Source organism: Chionomys nivalis, chromosome 14 (assembly GCF_950005125.1).
Source record: "Chionomys nivalis chromosome 14, mChiNiv1.1, whole genome shotgun sequence".
Lineage (NCBI taxonomy): Eukaryota > Metazoa > Chordata > Mammalia > Rodentia > Cricetidae > Chionomys > Chionomys nivalis.
The window spans coordinates 43034922-43051631 of record NC_080099.1 but is presented as its reverse complement, the minus strand read 5'-3'; the positions used below and the strand labels follow the sequence as shown (position 1 = coordinate 43051631).

Here is a 16710-nt window from a genome sequence, read left to right as displayed (position 1 = left end):
TTTTTAATTAGTAGTTCTTCATGTAGCCTATTTATGAATTCCACATTTATTTATGTGTTAGGACACATAAATCTAGGGATCTTTCTCCTCTCTTTTAATATTATCTTTTAATGAAAACACACTTGTTTGGGTTTTACTGGGGGGTAGGATTATGCTTATTTTTGTTCTTATTTTGAAACAAGATCATATGGCCTTGAGCTCCTTATGTAGCCCAAGATGGCCTCTATTCATAATCCCCCTGCCTCAGCCTGATGAGCAAAAAGAGATTGGGCAAGAGAGCCAGACTAGGAGGCTGCTGGGATTAAGAAGGGCAGAGTCTCAGGATATGTACGAAATGAGGTAATAAACCATGAGCCGTGTGGTAAGCTTAGATAAGAAATATGGATTAACTTAAATTGTAAGAACTAGTTAGTGATAAGCTTGAACTATCAGCTGGACATTTATAATTAATATTGAGTCTTCATATTGGTTATTTGAGAACTGGTGGATGGGAAAGAAAAGTCCACCTGTAGTACTCCATTGGATAAATCTAACCCCGAATTTATCTTCTATAGCCTGCTTTGTTTGCCTTTGGTACTAGGATCTGTAATCTACCTGGATGGTGTGAGATAGGAGGTCCAATGTCATTTAGGTATCCAGTTATTCTAGTACTATTCGTTGAAGGATATTTTGCAATTATTTTATTTTAGAGAATTTAATGTGTGAGTCCTGTATTTGCATAGTTCTTTTCCCATGCTTACAAATCTCATTTTAAGAGCCATTTTTATTTCTCCCTGACATCCTGACCATTGCTGTACCTTAGACTGTAGGACAGAAGATTGAAATAGCCAATGTCAAACTCTCATAATGCTTCCTCTAAAGATGGAGGTGTCCTACAAGTAGCATTATAAATCATGAATTTTCTTTGGTTGAAAAATAACAAATATATTTAATTTTAGGAACCAGTGTTGATATACCTGCGGCCGGGATGAACAAGCGGACCCTCCTCCTACACCTGAGTGTGTGATTAAAAACAAGGAAAGGCTGAGCTCACCGTGTGTTGTGTACCACGTGCACAACTGAAGCGCTGGGCCCAGTGCTTCTGGTTCCTTCCATTGATGATTTTCCTTGCTGTGATCAATTGAACTAGGATTCTTGTACAGGCATCCATTTAAAAATCAGAATTCCTCTCTGTTTGGGTGGGAGCTTCACCTCAGCCCCTGGCATCCGTATATCCAAAGAGTCTGGAATGTTTGGGTGGAAGTTCCATTTCCAGGCCCCCTCCCCTGGGAGTTGCCTCAGTCCAGACTTCATATCTGAGAAAGCTCGCCAAATGATGATCCCTCCCCAGAGATGCTCAAGATCACTCCCACAGGCTAATTAAACTGCCCCCCAGAGAACAAACACATGATTTTCCGGTCTTCCATTTCATCTCCTCTCCCACCTGGGAGTGCTGTTATTCATTAAATCTGGGCTTTTTCTAATTTGGTTTGATTTGGTCTGTTTTGGATTATTGAGTCAGTGGAGAAATTTATCGGTGTGCAAAAACTTTTCATCTGGAGGTCCCACTGAGACCTGGACTGAGGCGACTCCCAGGGGAGGGGGCTTGGGATGGAACTTCCACCCAAACACTCTCTGACTCATTTCTGTACTATTCACCTGAGAAGATTCACACTGTTCACTGAGAGAACCTTACGGACAATAGGCAGCCTCTGCTAAGATTGTCAGTTTTCTTTAAATCCTGGCATTACTCACCGTCTTCATCTACACTATCAGAGTTTACAGTTGACTTGAAACTTATCCGCCAGAATTGTTTTGAGCTGGAAAACAGAATAGCTCTATTGTGGATTCGCCAAATATCTTAATGCAAATTATTAGGAATGTATTTTTTTTAAAGAAATTGCCCATAATTGTTAAGACCCTAAGGGAATTTTGTCAGCTAGCAATTAAAACAAGGAACAGCTCCATAATTATCAGAATTAAAATTTATACAAGGTATAATGGATGAGGTATAATGTCTATAAATACACAGACAGACATCAGTTAGGAAAGAACTCAGAATGGAGGTCAGGAGCATATAAGCCCCTCCCCCTTTCCTGCTTATAAAGTTGAAAACATGTTTTACAAGATCCCAAAGGTTGACTGAAGGCAGACTTTTCTGGCCTACCTGCCAATTCCCAAATAACTACACAAAGACTTATTATCAATTATGGATGCTTGTCCAATAGCTTAGGCTTATTACTAACTAGCTCTTACAGCCTAAATTAACCCATTTTTATCAATCTGCATATGTTGCCACATGAGTTGTGGCATTTACCTGTCCTCTTGAATGTCTGTCTTTCTGGCTATTCCCCCTTCTTCTTTTCAGCATTCTCTCAGTCTGGCTTTCCCACCTAACCTCTTCTTACCTAGCTACTGGCCAGCTGACTCTTTATTAAGCCAATGAGAGCAACATATCTTCACAGTGTACAAAGGGTTATTCCACAGCACTTGGCATGTTTGTAGTTTCTGTTACAAAAGGTTGAGTAGACACACATATGAAAGAACTTATGCTCTTCAATTTTCATCAAGAGATTACAATTTTATTTGTTATCATTTTCTCTGATCTACTATTGTCATCCTACTGACCAGTGCTTCTCTCAACTCTGTTTGCCCAGATGGCCTTATTTCCTTTCTCTCTTTATGATATTCTAATTCAAGTTATAAAGGGATGTTTTCCAGGGAAGAAACACTCACTAATCTGGAATTGCACTATCTAGATGCTATTAGTTTTTCTATCTCCTTTTGGGGAGAGAGAATAAAGACATCCCCACTTTGACCTTAATGACTTCAGTCCCAATTCTAGGTCTGAAGGAGAGATAAACTGTTAAGGTCATCCCACGCCCAGACCTGAACTACACACATGTGGGCTACAGATTATGGGTCCTTTCTGACAGAGACATAAATGCAAGTTTTATGTCTTCTCCACAGTGTGATGCTGGCTTAGGAATCTTTGGCCCCTCTTTATAACTTCTGTTTAGTCTTTAAGAATTCTGAGCTAGCTGAATAATCGCTATTCCCATTTCTATTGGTGCAGCTCCACAGTCAGACTAGATGCTCGGTGTCCCTGCTTGTCCGTCTGTCTGGGTGCTGGTGTCTTTTCTTTAGTTCTTTGCAGAATGTCCTTTGGAAAATTAAACATTGCTCCCATGTAAAAACAGAACACTGGGAGGAAATCACACTTGTTTGTACATTATTGGAAACATTGGGAAAGACGAGGTGTCTAAGCTAATCTTAAACGACAGCAACATACTGAGTCTTTGGACATAATGTTCAATGTTGGTGGAGTGCATTTCCTAGAGTTTTTTGAAAAAGAGCTTTTTGGCAGGATATAGCATGACCCTTAAAAGAAGATTCTAACCTTTTACCCACTAACTTTACTTCCAGGAATTTATGCTAAGGAAACAATTGGTGACACAGGCAGTGATCCTCTACAAGGATATGATGGCAGCACTATTTATATTAGCTAAAGGGGATAGCAATCTGGATGTGCACACAGAGAGAATGACTACATAAACCAGGTATACCGTACAATAACATGCCCGCTAGCCAATGGAAAATGTACCAAAGTCTATTAAATGACGTTGGAAATCCTTATATTGGGTAACTTAAAAAATAGCCTGTTAACCATGCATATAATATGCCAAGATGTTAACAGTGCTTATTAGTCATACAAATTATTACATAACTTCATTGCTTTTTTTGTTTTGAGTATTTTTAATTTATGGTGCAAAGCCATAAATTGATTATAAGAATTTAGAAAGATTAACTTTCTTTTGTCTTTTGTATTGTGGATTGAACTCAGAGCCTTGTACAACCTAGATAAATATGCTATGGCATACATCCCTAGCTGAAGATAAACTTTCTGTGTATTGGTGAACTTATGTCTCTAGTAAGAGCTTCCTTCATCTCACACAAACTCTTTAACTGTGGTGTGAAGACCTGAAGAATCTGCTACATCTCTGTTGGGATTGGGAGCCCTGCCCGAGTATAGCACTGTTCACAACATGGCCAGCGTGCCCTGGCCGGTGCATCACACGCTCCGTCATTCAAGTGAGTCACCCCAGAAGGGTGTCAAGCTGATGACATTACTACACACTGTACTTGAACTATCAGCCACAACCTCACACGCTGCCAAGGCCTCGGCTTATCTCCCCGAGCTGTTATTCTCTCACTGTGCTGTATGTCAAAGATGCTGCCGAGGCTGCCGAGTCCTTTTGAGGACACTGTGGGCTAGCACACTACAGCTGATGTGAGCCTCCCAACTGGAGACAAACCAGCCCAGCAGACTTCCTTCGTGCTAAAGTTGAAGCTGTTATTGCTGTAGTTGGGCCCTGATGAAGGCTTTGGCAGGACTCCAGGAATATTTAGGGTGAAAAATATGCTGGGGTGTTCCGCTGGGAAATACCCAGCTGGGCTGAGGGTTGTAAGAGATCTTTAAGGGTCATCTGCTAAAATTGGAGTTAGAAAGTTATTTCCTCCTGTTTTTAACCTTGATTGTTTGTTATGTTTGGCTCTGGCAGTGGGAAAAGAATCGAGAATTTCTTAATGGAGGTTTTAGGGCCAAAGGTAAAAGCGACCAATTTTTGTTGGTCTGTTTTGTTTGGGATTATTGTGGTCTGAGAGTTTTTGTTTGTTGTCGGTTCTTGTCATTTTAATAAGTCACTGGTAGCCAGTCACTGCTGTAGTGAAGAGGAAACTGATGTGTATGCACATGTGAGTATCATCATCCCTGTACATTTTAAGTCCCTCTTGTAGGTTGTATGAATTCCATCAATACTAAAAGAGTGTCTCATTGTCTCTTAGATGAGTGTCTGTGTATTCAACCCTTCTATTGCCATCGGCATTCTTCAGTGTATAAAACAATGTGCACTGGTATTGTTGATATGGACATTTATGATGTGCAAATAAAAGGCATAATAGCTTCAGTAGTTGAAAATACCCATAAAAAGTACTGTGGAGTATGCAATTTATTATTTCATGAACGTTGACACAGTAGTAATAGGTTTTAAATTGTGGTCATTTCATAGCAAATAAATGCTTAATGCTATGACCAAATCAAACAAAATGCTGCTAGACATTAAAATGTGTAGTTAATATTTATGGCAGCTGACATGGGGCATGAAGAGTCACTTCTTACAAGAGTTATGAGTGCCCTGCATTCCAGCCTCACCCCCAGATAATTTCTGCCCTGTTTTCCTGGCCAGTAACTGCTGGGATGTCTGAGGATGTAAAACGACATTCAGAGCCCCATATTGTGTTCCCAGACTATGCTTCCTGTGCATATGACATAGGAAGCTAGAGGCGTTTCCTCAATAGACAACTACTTTGTAGATCCTTTGGGATTATCCTGTAGTATTACCACAGGAGCCCAAGTTGTTCTCTTGACCCTCCCCTTGTCTCACGTAGCTTTCTGTTTCGGGCCATGATTTAGAACTCCTTTCCAGGCCTTACTGACTGGCACATTTTGTGGTGGGACAGAGAGAGGCCAGAGAAAGCAGTGGCCGGCCCAAGTACTCGGGAAGACTGCTTAGGTGATGGACAGCTGTTCTGGATCCCAAGTGAGAGTCGCCAGCCTGCAGTCCCTGACCTCCCACTAGTGACTCTTGCTCTCTCTAGTGCTAGTTTTCTTCTTAACCTCTTACATCTTGTCAAATATACTTTAAGCTCTTTAAAGCCAGAAACTTTGGCAAATTTTTTTTATCATCTTGCTCATTCTGGGTGCTTACCAATGAGTCTTTGATGGATTGAAATCTTCTCTTTGAGTTTCATTTCTTCTCTTTGTACGAATCCCATCTAGTCTGTGAGGCTACCAGACAAAACAATGGAGGCAGGACTGTGGAGTCTATTGGAATTCACTGTGTGCTGAGCCTTACTGAGTCTGCTGCTCTATTTCCAGTCTCCCTTGCAAATGTTAGGCATCTGAAGGAAACTCGTAAATCAGTGAGTGAGAGAATCACTAATGCTGTGCCTGGGTCTGTTAAGCTTTTCAGGGCCTAGAGGAGCAGAGGAGGGCCTGCTTTCTCAGAGACAGAACACTGGCAGTGAGAGCCAGGCTTTGGGTCAGGGCATTGAGTGAATCTTGGCCCTGTCACTTAAAGACTGACAAGCCTTTCCATAGCCCAGGGTTTCACATCTGTGAAGTGGAAATTCCAGCAGTGCCTGTCTGTGGGCTTCCTGGACAGCTTAATGAGAGCCACTAATTTACTCCCTAGTTAGCTCTTTAATACCTACAGGAATTACATAGATAATCTAGCTACGGCAAGAGGAACGAGACTTCCTCCCTCACGGGATACATACGCTAGAAATATAATACACATGATGACATTTAATAAGTGTTTAATCAGATTCATTGGAGGATATGAACTTTGCACAGGGTGTTCTCTGAATGCTGCCACAGGTCTTCATGTATATATTTCGTATATATTTACGCACACATGCACTCGTGTTCACACACACTCATGCTCATACACACACTCAATACCAGTATCATGTCTGAATTGGTATAGCCCTAGTGCAGTTTCTATATGTCCTCATGCATATATTATTGCTGACTTCCCACCTGCAGCTGCTGCTCTCCTGTGCATTTCACTCCCCCATAAAGAACTTTGTTTGTACAGTCCAGCAGCCAGCTAAGATTTGGGAACTGAGGTGGTTGTACGACTAGCCTGCCTGCACATCTTCTCAGCCATCTGTGTTTGCACTTTCTGTGACATAATGTCATTTCACCTAGGTGCTAAGGTGTTTGCATAATCTGCGGAAACAAGTCAGATGGCCAACATGGCCAGTTAAAGTCTACCAGCCAGATTGTGGTAATTTCAACCTTTCCTCTCCAACCCTTTGGTCAGCTGCCCATCAAAGAATAAAATAGACAAATGTGAGGTTTTGGCTCCTTTTTAAAAACTGTGTTTTCACTGATACTGTTCTTTGAGCATCAGAATCCACAGCAAGAGAAAGTACAGGCCTGACAGCGCATCCCCAGGGAGCTACACACAGCCATAAGTGCTGTCTCCGAAAGGTGTGTGTCCATCCTGCCCCTGTCCCCTAGCGTGTTCCTAATGCACACTTGGATCTCCAATGGCACACAGCCCGTGTAGTTAAAAATGTAAACAGGAAATTGTTTTCTGGCTGAATGGCCTTTGTGGCCCAGAAAAATATTCATTTCTGCTGAGACATAAGTTTTAAAGCACACAGCAGTGAAGGCTAAAGGCTGGCTGAGAGCGCGGTCAGTGTGTAACAAAGCAGGCAGCAAAACACAGAGCTGCACATTCGCGTATGTGTCCAGCGCATGTTCCCCAGGGCCAGCAGTATAATAGGTAATGGAGAAGCTCGGGTCACCCAGAAAGCAGTTGTGAGATGGGGCAAAGGATATGCTTGAGCATCAAGACACCAGGGCAAAGGCGTTTCTTGGAAGATGCAAACGACCGACCTGGAGCGCAGAGACTGGGCGGCATGCCTCTGGACTTTGGTGCTCCAGTGTTCTGCTGCAGCACCCTGTCATTTGGCCTCTCCATGAACCTCCTGTGCTCCCACTGTGGTTTCCCTGTGTGCTGATGAGTTTTCTGGTTGTTATGTCTTGCAGCCCCCCGAATCCAAGCCCAACTTCACCCCTCTCGCCATCATGGCCCATGTTCTCGGCGCCATCCAGCCCTATGCCCACCTCATCCACGTCCAGCGACTCATCCCCCGCCAGGTCTGTTGCAGGGTTGGTTTGATTTTCTGTTGCTGCTGTTGTTCTCTCATTGGCTTGGTCCTCTCTTCACGCAGTGTTCAGCCTCCTCGTCAACTCTGTTCCCTGCCATCCAAACCTGCACTTGCTTTTTGACAGGCCAGAAGAAGCGGTTCGTGAAGACTCCAGGTAAAACCACGGATGGTGACTGACCTGTTCCCGTATGCAGAGCTGGTCAGGGACACTGGGGGCCTCCTCTGCTCTCACGTGATTCCCTCCTAAGAAGCCAAGCCAAGAGGCACAATATGCATGGCCTTGCATGGCATTTTTTAATACCCTTTCTAACCTTACCCACATTTCTGAATTAATCTCTGGTGCTTGGATTTGAGGAATGGGGAATCTCCAAAAATAGCACTCATGTGTTGAATATTTTCTGAGTCATTGGGCCCTCCATGTTTTGGTTGAAGATAATATCCTAAGGAGCAGTGTTGACACACATACACACTTTCCTCGCCACTTGGTTATCAGGTAATATTTGGCAGCGTGTGCTTGTGGGTCAGGCCTGTATTCCTGACATCTAGTCACAGGCCAAATCCACGGAGTGAGAGAGGAATATAGCACAGAGGGAAAAACTGAGACATGACACACTTGCTTTTTAAACTGCTCAGGGCTTCTGCCTCCCTACTCCATGTACTCCAGGAATCTTCTGTCTCTGAAGGTCATGAACTCAGAGTGCTCATGGGAACAGGCACCACCTCTTTTCTGAGGGTGAGTGGCTTGACCTCGCTCTTCTCCCAGAGGGCCATGCTTCAGGCCTGTCTTGGAGAGCTCAGCAGCTAAGTGCCACGGGGTTGCTCTTGAGCTTCTTTGTAGAAAAGAAGCTCTCACCTCCCAGATAGGGAGGAATAAAGATCCTGCAGGTGCCTTCTGCTGCTTGGGTCCCTCGCGGCCAGCTCTCAGACTCGGCCTGTGCGTCCAACAAGCCATAGTACAGGGTAGAAGCATCAGGACATTCTTGATTTTGGTGGGAATTTTGCGTACTGCCTTCTCTGTATAATGGTGAGGGAGGACTCTCATCATTTAGAAAGCTATGCTCTCTGTATACACAGGCGCATGACTTTCCTCCCTTTGGGCGTTTTCCTATCTGTTGTGTATTCTGGACTCATATAAGGGCAGGAAGAGAAATGGCCCAAGCAACATAGTAGAAAAAGAAAATGGTCACTTCATTAAATGAGAGCCATTGCAGAGTTAGGAGTTCTTGCCATCTTCCCAGCATTTTTATTCTAAAGACCGGGACAACCCCAGTAAATTTCTGTGCCATCCCAACCCTCAGCTCTGCTGGATGGGACACGGCTTTCCATCTACCTTGGTTCTGGATGATGGGAAATACGGCTGTGCAGTGTAATTTTTTTGTCTTCATAAATAAAGTAAAAATTAGATCCTGTTTTCCTAACACTTTAAGCTCTTTGTGAATGATTTCTTAAGCAACTGCTAGGCACTTTAGGAGACATTTACTTTCTAGCACACCAGAAACCACATGGATTATTCCAGGTAGGCCCCTCATTGACCCATGAGGCCCTGGAACGGACCAACCACAGTGACTCATTTACTTCTTAAATAGCCTTGGGCACGAATTGAGGAAGAGACCTGGTTGATTGTCCTCATCACCGTAGACCATGGACAAGTTCAACAGAACCACCGTATACAGGCTGCCCATGCATGCTTCAGCATTTCTAGGGCATAGATTTCATTTTTCATTAGGGGAATGGGGTTAGCCTACACACAAGTGGTTACTCAATACTGCCCCCTCTGGTGTCCTTTTTAAAGGCACCATTATAAAGATGTCCCACAATCCTTTAGGAATCTGTCACTTTGAAATAGGGAAGCCACAGTAGGGCTTCATATTGGAAGTCACTGAGTTACATGCTTATGTTAAGGTAAGCACAGATGGAACCCTGCTGGAAAAGTAGCCCACTAGGAGGCCAGAGGTGGGTTCTAGTCCCTAATTGCTGTTATGGTGTATAGCCAAGAGTTGGGGGAGTGCACCCATTGTTCAGGTCAAGTGTCACCTTTCTTCATATTGACTAACAGAACATAAAACTTCAATTTTTCTTTCCTTTGGCAATTCTTTTAACAACAGATACTGAATGAGGCCTAATTGGGGTCCTGGGAACCCAGGGCAATGGCTTCCATTCTCCATTCAGTCTCCTGTTTGAGCTCCTTGTTAAGCTCAGAAATAGAGGTACCTTTAACTGCACGGAAGAAATGGGCACTGGAGAAAGCCCCTTTAACCTTTGCCCTTGTTTTGTTTTTTTCCCATTTGCCCATCTACTTCCCAAGAAGCCCCCTCATTAGACCCTAATTTGTATTTGCACTTGAGCCCTGGGGAACTGTCTTAATGATCAAATCACTGCAGGCTGGCCCCTCCTCCAGGAGTGCACACCATAGAGAGTGGGTTGTCATTCTGCAGAGCTTGCAAGGGCATTTGAGGGAAATTCCTCTGAGTGTTTTCCTGGCCTCGTTCCACGCTCAAAGGCAAACACTGAAAGTGAACCAGCAGAAGGTTCCAGAGTTGCTCATGCCCTTGAAGGCCCATCCCAGAGCTAAAGAATGCTGTGATGGGGCCTGCTAGCACCTCCCCAGCCCGTGTCCAGCTGCAGAGGAGGGAGCCAAGCGACCAACAGTGCCGGCTTCAACCAGAGCCAGCTTCCCAACCCCAGACTTTAGCCAACAGGATCTGTTCGGTGAGACCCTTCACCTACAGCAAACGCCTTAGGAACTTTCAGAGCGAGCTATGGGGTACGAGGCTTATAGCAATGGCAGACTTGAACAAGACATGACTTCCCCAGTTAGGGTTGCCGAACCAAATAAAAACACAGCCTACTCAGTTAAATTTGAATTTAAGATAAATAAGAAATATATTTCTTAGTAGACATATATGCAAAAAAGTATGCATTATTTATATGAAATCCAGATTTGACTAGGTGTCCATTACTTCCTATGGTGACCATACTTCTTGGGAATGGAAACAACCCCCTTCAAAAACATGCCCTCTGGGACGAGAGACACGATTGGTGCTTGCTTACACTATCCATTGCACCCTACGTTTGATCCCAGCCCTATAGGGGTGTGTGTGTGTCTGTGTGTGTGTGTGTCTCTGTGTGTGTGTCTCTGTGTGTGTGTGTGTGTGTGTGTGTGAGCACACCCCTTCTGCATCCCTCTGTTTTCTGAGCACCATTAGGCAGTTGTGGGAGGATCTTCCCATCAGTTGTCAGTTACATGTTAGAGAAAAACAGAGTCTCTCATGACCTTCATCTTACTTTTAATACACTGTTTTCTTGACATTTCATTACTAAATTGCAAATTTTTAATATTGTTGGAAAGTTAATCCCTTCTAATAGTAGTTGTGGGTGCTAGAGACCATGGTCTCTGCTGTCTGCTTGCCAGACAGTCTTACTGGTTTCCTGGGCAGCCCCTATTCTGTCCCGTGACCTTTATTTGATGAGGTTAGTAAGTAACCTCTAGGGAAACCCCATCCAGCGAAACCTTGCCTTCCCTGGTCTCCTCACACTGCCCACCTGTGCTGCTCTGTCCTCAGAGGCAGCCCTGGGCTCAGCCTTGGCTCCTATGGCCTGGATTCTCCTTATAACCTGCATATCATTCAAGACACCACAGGCTTGACAGTATAATGTTGGGGTGTTTTAGCCCCTTTCACAGCCTCCTGGCTGTTCTCCACCCATGATCAGGGCAGGAGGTGGGGAAAGGAGGCCACATTTTGTTCACCGTGAAGAGCTACACACTGACTGCTGGGCCCTGGCTAACCCACATGCAGGTTTATTATTTAATGTGATTAGATCAGAAGAGCTGGGACTGATGGGAACTGAAGGCCTTTCTCCTTCATCCCCAGTGCCCCTGTATAAGTTCCTTCTGCTTTCCCAGTTCTCCCCTTCCCAGCATCACCCATTGGCTATAAGAAAACCAGGGAGAGCTACCGTAAACTGTTGTTTCCCTGGCAACTCCACTCACCCTGCTGTACAACAGCCCCTGTCAGTTGTCTGTCTTTCCATTTTCACGAACCCAAGACTAGAAGGAATACCCCCACCATCCATGGCTCATCCTTCCCAAAGAGAACCTGCACTTGGTACCCCTAAGCAATAGCGGTTTCAGCAGACCCAGATCCCATCAGCCGGGGCATTTCCAGTTCCAGGAGGCTCTCAGATTGTCAAGTGAAGACAAATTCAGTGACATACATCTTATGACTGGCTTCTTATGCCAGAGGCCCCTCTGGCTTTTTAAAACTTGTACTTCTGGATTCCAGAGTGTACTCCCTCAGATGACTTGGAGAAAGAGAGTCACTTGTGGCAAATAAAGAGCAGCCTCTTGACAGTGAGATGTCACTGTGACCTGTGAACAGTCTAAACAGTCTACAGACTGCTAAGAATAGTTGGGTACCAAAGTCAAGCTTGACGGTGGAAGAAAGTACAATTACCCTATTCCCACAAATGACCCTGAAGACACACGGGCTTACCCCGCATGGCCTGCGATGGTCAAACTCTGCCCCTGTTCTTTGGTAGATGACTTTTTACTGGAATGTGGCCTCGCTGGTTTGTTTCCATGGTGTCCCTGGCTGCTGTGTGCGGCAGTGCAGCGTGAAGCAGTTACAACAGAGACCACATGCCTTTAAGAACTCAAAGATTGGCCCCGTTACCACAAAAATGTGCCAGCCTCGACTCTGGCCGCGTGTAATGATGCCTTGGAAAGTGACATGCGAACATTTCTGTTTCAGTTCTATTGCTTATAGTTTTATATGCAAGTCGATAGGGCATGTAAATGCTCTCAAGGGCATGCTGATAGCATGGGGAGAGCATTGTCGACATTCATTGAACAAGAGGACCCGAAACAAAACACAGACTCAACCTCTGCCCCTCCCGACTCCCCGCAAACTTCCACCCTGGTGCACATGTGTGCTCACGCACCGCTTCCCACGCCTCCTCCAGCCTTGCCTGCCCTGGGGGCTGGAGAGTTCCAGCTCTGGAAGGCTGCCCCACCAGCGATGGAGAACATCTGGGGGGAGGGCTGCAAGCTGGCTCTGCTGGACTTTGGGTTCACTGGGCTTTGCCAACTTCCCAGAGCAACTGTTGGGAACATTCTGCAGAGCCCTGTGGTCCCTTTCTACCACTCTAACACTCCCTCCCTGGAAGCTCTCCCCTCCCCTCCCAGGCCCAGCTATTGTAACTCCCAGGTAAAGTTTCTCTGGGGCACAAGGTGACTTTGGAGAATTGTGGCTTCTTAGAGCATGGCCTTTTCCTGACTCTTCCTCAGCTCTCTCCTGTGGCCTTTAAGACTTTCCCACCTCCTGTTTTGCCATCTGTCTACCCTGTGCAGGCTCTTCCCAGGAGAGAGGGCTAGGTGGCTTGCAAGGAAAGGGAAGAAGAATGATGAACTATCTGCGGCTTTCGTGGTTGCAAACAATGTTAAATAAACTCCCCTCTCCACACAGCACGCCGTTCCGGAAGGCAAAGGCCTTGTATGCCTGCAAAGCTGAACACGACTCGGAGCTCTCGTTCACAGCAGGCACCATCTTCGATAATGGTGAGTTTCCCATCATCTCACAAGAATGGAGGGGATGCAGGTGAATGAAGTTCCTACATGGACCAAGGGGATCTTTCCCCCAAATCAGACTTCTGGAGGCCTTACCTTGGGTAGCCCACATTGACATGTAGTCACTGGGTTGTTTGGAGCAATCTCTGAGTGAGACTGTACCTGGCCTTGGTGTTTCACATTTGTGAGCTAGACAGTCAGTGACAAGGGCGTGGATACAGGATGGTGACAATTGGTCACAGGTATCGGACGAGCTTAAGGTCACCTGTTATGTCATGCTTTCTCCTTGGGAGTCCACCTGCATTGTACAGGCAAGGCCCACTCACCAGACAGCCAGGCGGGCAGTGAACCTCTTCCCGTTCCTCCTCCCTGGAGCACAGAACAGATTCTCTCATGTGACATCACACCCCAGCAACGGCCTGACATGGCATCTGGTGCAAGCATGTATTGTGGCATTCCATGAAACCGGGGACCTGCTTGGTGAACCATTATCTCATTTCTTTTCTGTCTTCCAGCCTAGAAACGTATTTTATAGTAAAAAATGAAGCTTGGTTTGGCATAATTCTTTGCCTGAGAAGAAAATCTGGCCCCCTGTGCAAACACCAGGTTTCTGTGATGGCTGCTTTCCATGGTGAAGTTCTCCTTCAGGGTTAAAAGCAGTTAGTTCTGTTTGCTTCAGAGGAAGCCAAAGAGGCAGCAGCCTTTTTCCATAACCCAGGTGTTTGTTCTGGTAAGCACTAGCCTCAGGTACAGTGAGGGCAAAGGTCACACCAGTCTGGCCTGGCCGGGCACCCCAGCCTGGCCCTAACCACACCTCTCCCCATGTGACTGAGAAGCAGCAGAAGCAGCTGCCCTCACAGCGCAGGAGAGCCTGAACCCTAGAGCCAGGCCACAGTACATGTCCCAGTCTGACTGCTTGCTCTGATGTGACCTCAAGTGTTGACATCACTTCTCTGTGCCCTGCTTCTCTTCTCTGTCACAGCAGAATGCACACCACCTTGCATGGTGTGGTCAAAAGGACATCAAGCTGCTGTGTGGTGTAGGCATAAAGTAGTACTGAAGGAATGGAACAGGAAATATGCAGTGTGCTGCCTTACTATTGTCACACTCTGTGTCCATCTTAGAAAAGACCGTGGTGCTGCGATCTGGTAACAAGAATGGCTTTTCTTTTCGGGCTAGCGTGGCCCAGCCCGACTGACTGCCAGCCAGCTGTAGGCACTGTTTCTGTCTTTGGAACCTGTAGTCCCATCCAGAGTGCCTGGCACCAGGTATCCCCCACACCCTGCATTCTGCCCACCTATTCAGTCAGGCATGAGTAGACCCGGTGGGAAACACAGCAGCCAATGCAGGGAGAGTCCCAGCCTGGTTCTCCTGGGCCAGCAACAACTGGGGCAAATTCGAAACTGCAAGTATCCTGATGAGCCTGTGGTCCCCCTCCCTGCTTCCCTGAGTCCAGAGCACCGTGCTGAAGCTTCGAGCACATGAAATAGCTAGTGTAGCCACCTCTCTTGTCATCAGCCGGTGCTTGCGAGACCAGCAGACCAGCAGGCGCAGTGGGGCTGCGGAAGACTGTCCCAAACCCTGCCATGGTGAGTGTGCCCACACAGAACAGCTGTACTAACATGGCACAGTTTCCCCTGATGGACAAATCAGAATGGGTGTCACCACTGGGGCGGTTCTGCTCCTGCCATGGGTGAGTGATATATACAGTTATGCAATTCTCCCCACTGTCTGATTCCACGATATCACCCCCCCACACACACACACATACGATTAACCCATGCCCTTTAGCAATCGTGATGCTTTATGCCTGAACTTTGGATATTTCATGCAAATAGAAATTACATAATATGTGATCTCTGTATTTTCTTTTATTTTTAAATGATGTTTTTCGAAGTTAACCCATGTTGTAACACATATCTGCAATTTATTCCCTTTTTTGACCAAGTAGTATTTCATCGTGTGGTTGTACCAAAATTCACTTCAGCATCTACCAGTTAATTGACAGGACAGCTTATTGCCACGTTTTCCCTGTTAAGAATGGTATCCTGTTGACATTCATGTTTGAGTGTTTTTTTTAAAAAATAAGTTCTTTTGGGATTGCTGGGTCACATGGTGACTCTGGATTCACTGTTTATGGAAACGCCAGATTATTTTCACAAGGAGCCTGCACCGCTCCGCATCCCTCCTTGTTCATTTTAAGTCGCATTTTTGACACAGCCTAAGTAGTGAACAAGAAGTCAGGCAGACCTGCCAGCGCCTCCCCTTCCCAGTGGGGTGCTCTGCCCAGCAGGTGCTGTTTCTGCTCCCACCCACCACCAGGTAACCTTCCTAACTCCTTAAAGACAGACACACGTAGCAAGAAAGACATTTGATTCCCTTCCCACGCACTCCCGTGATCTCCAGGGTTCACCAGAGTTCTCCGATGGTGACATCACGTGCTTGCATGTGACCGTGGGCACGCTCGTGCTGTGACACACATGTGGAGTCAGAGAACATTTTTTTCTTTTTTTCTAACTTTCCTCTTATTATTCTTTGTGTTTTTCACATCATGCATCTGGATCCCATCATTTCCCTGTCCCTTCTTATCTGCCCTCTGCCCTTGCAACACCTCCCCATCAATCAGAATAAAATAAAATTTAAGAGAAATAAAGAAAATAGGAAAAATCAATCTCATCATAGAAGCTGTGCTGTGGCACAGTGAGTCACACAGTAACCCCTTTGTCCATACATCTTTACTTGCAGGTGTCTGTCAAAGAGTCATTGGTCTGGTTCAAGGCCTCTGGCTTCTACTACACTATCATATCAATACTAAAGCCTCATTGGGACTCCTCTTGGATGTCCTGTTGCTGCCCTGTGTATAGAGATCCTGCAGCTTTGGGTCTGCAGGACTGGCCCCTTAACATGCTGCTGCAGATCACAGATGGGGTGGATGTTGGGGTGTGCCAACTCATAACCCTGGTACTGGGCCTGGGTAGTTACAGGGTTGGCCAGCCGCCAGTTCTCCCTTGTCTTCATACCAGGGCGAGCTCTCCAGCACTGCCCAGGCAGGTTCACTCCTTTCAGCCAGGAGCAAAGGGCTAGGCCAGTTCTTCTGCTTTCAGGCCCTCAGGGTAGACTCTCCCACACCTCTACCTTTAGAGCCAGCTCTACTATGCTGCCCAGGTGAGGTGCAGAGCCTGCTCTCCCAGGCACTGAAGCTGGTGAGGGGCAGGGGCAGCTCTCCCACTCTTATGACCTCAGGACCAGCTCCCCCACCTACCTCAGGCATAGAGGGGGAAGGGATCTCTCCTCTGCCCATGCCATATGGCAGATAAGGGTTGGGGCCAAATCGCTCATGCTCATGTTCTTGGGCTGGTCCCCTCTGCCCCCAACCCCCACCCCATCAACAGAGTCAGCTCTGCTGCACTTCCCAGAAGAGG

General features: G+C 46.0%; 1 protein-coding gene across 2 annotated transcripts in view; it reads left to right on the top strand.

Annotated features, from left to right (window-relative positions):
- Positions 1–16710, top strand: part of Arhgap26 (Rho GTPase activating protein 26) — a 392964-nt gene that overhangs the window by 364586 nt on the left and 11668 nt on the right. The window contains exons 21-22 of one of the 2 annotated variants that reach the window (XM_057788491.1): positions 7601–7711; positions 13188–13279. In XM_057788491.1, the coding sequence (XP_057644474.1) occupies positions 7601–7711; positions 13188–13279 (203 nt within the window). The remainder of the gene's footprint in view (positions 1–7600; positions 7712–13187; positions 13280–16710) is intronic. The other variant, XM_057788492.1, reaches the window with a different exon arrangement.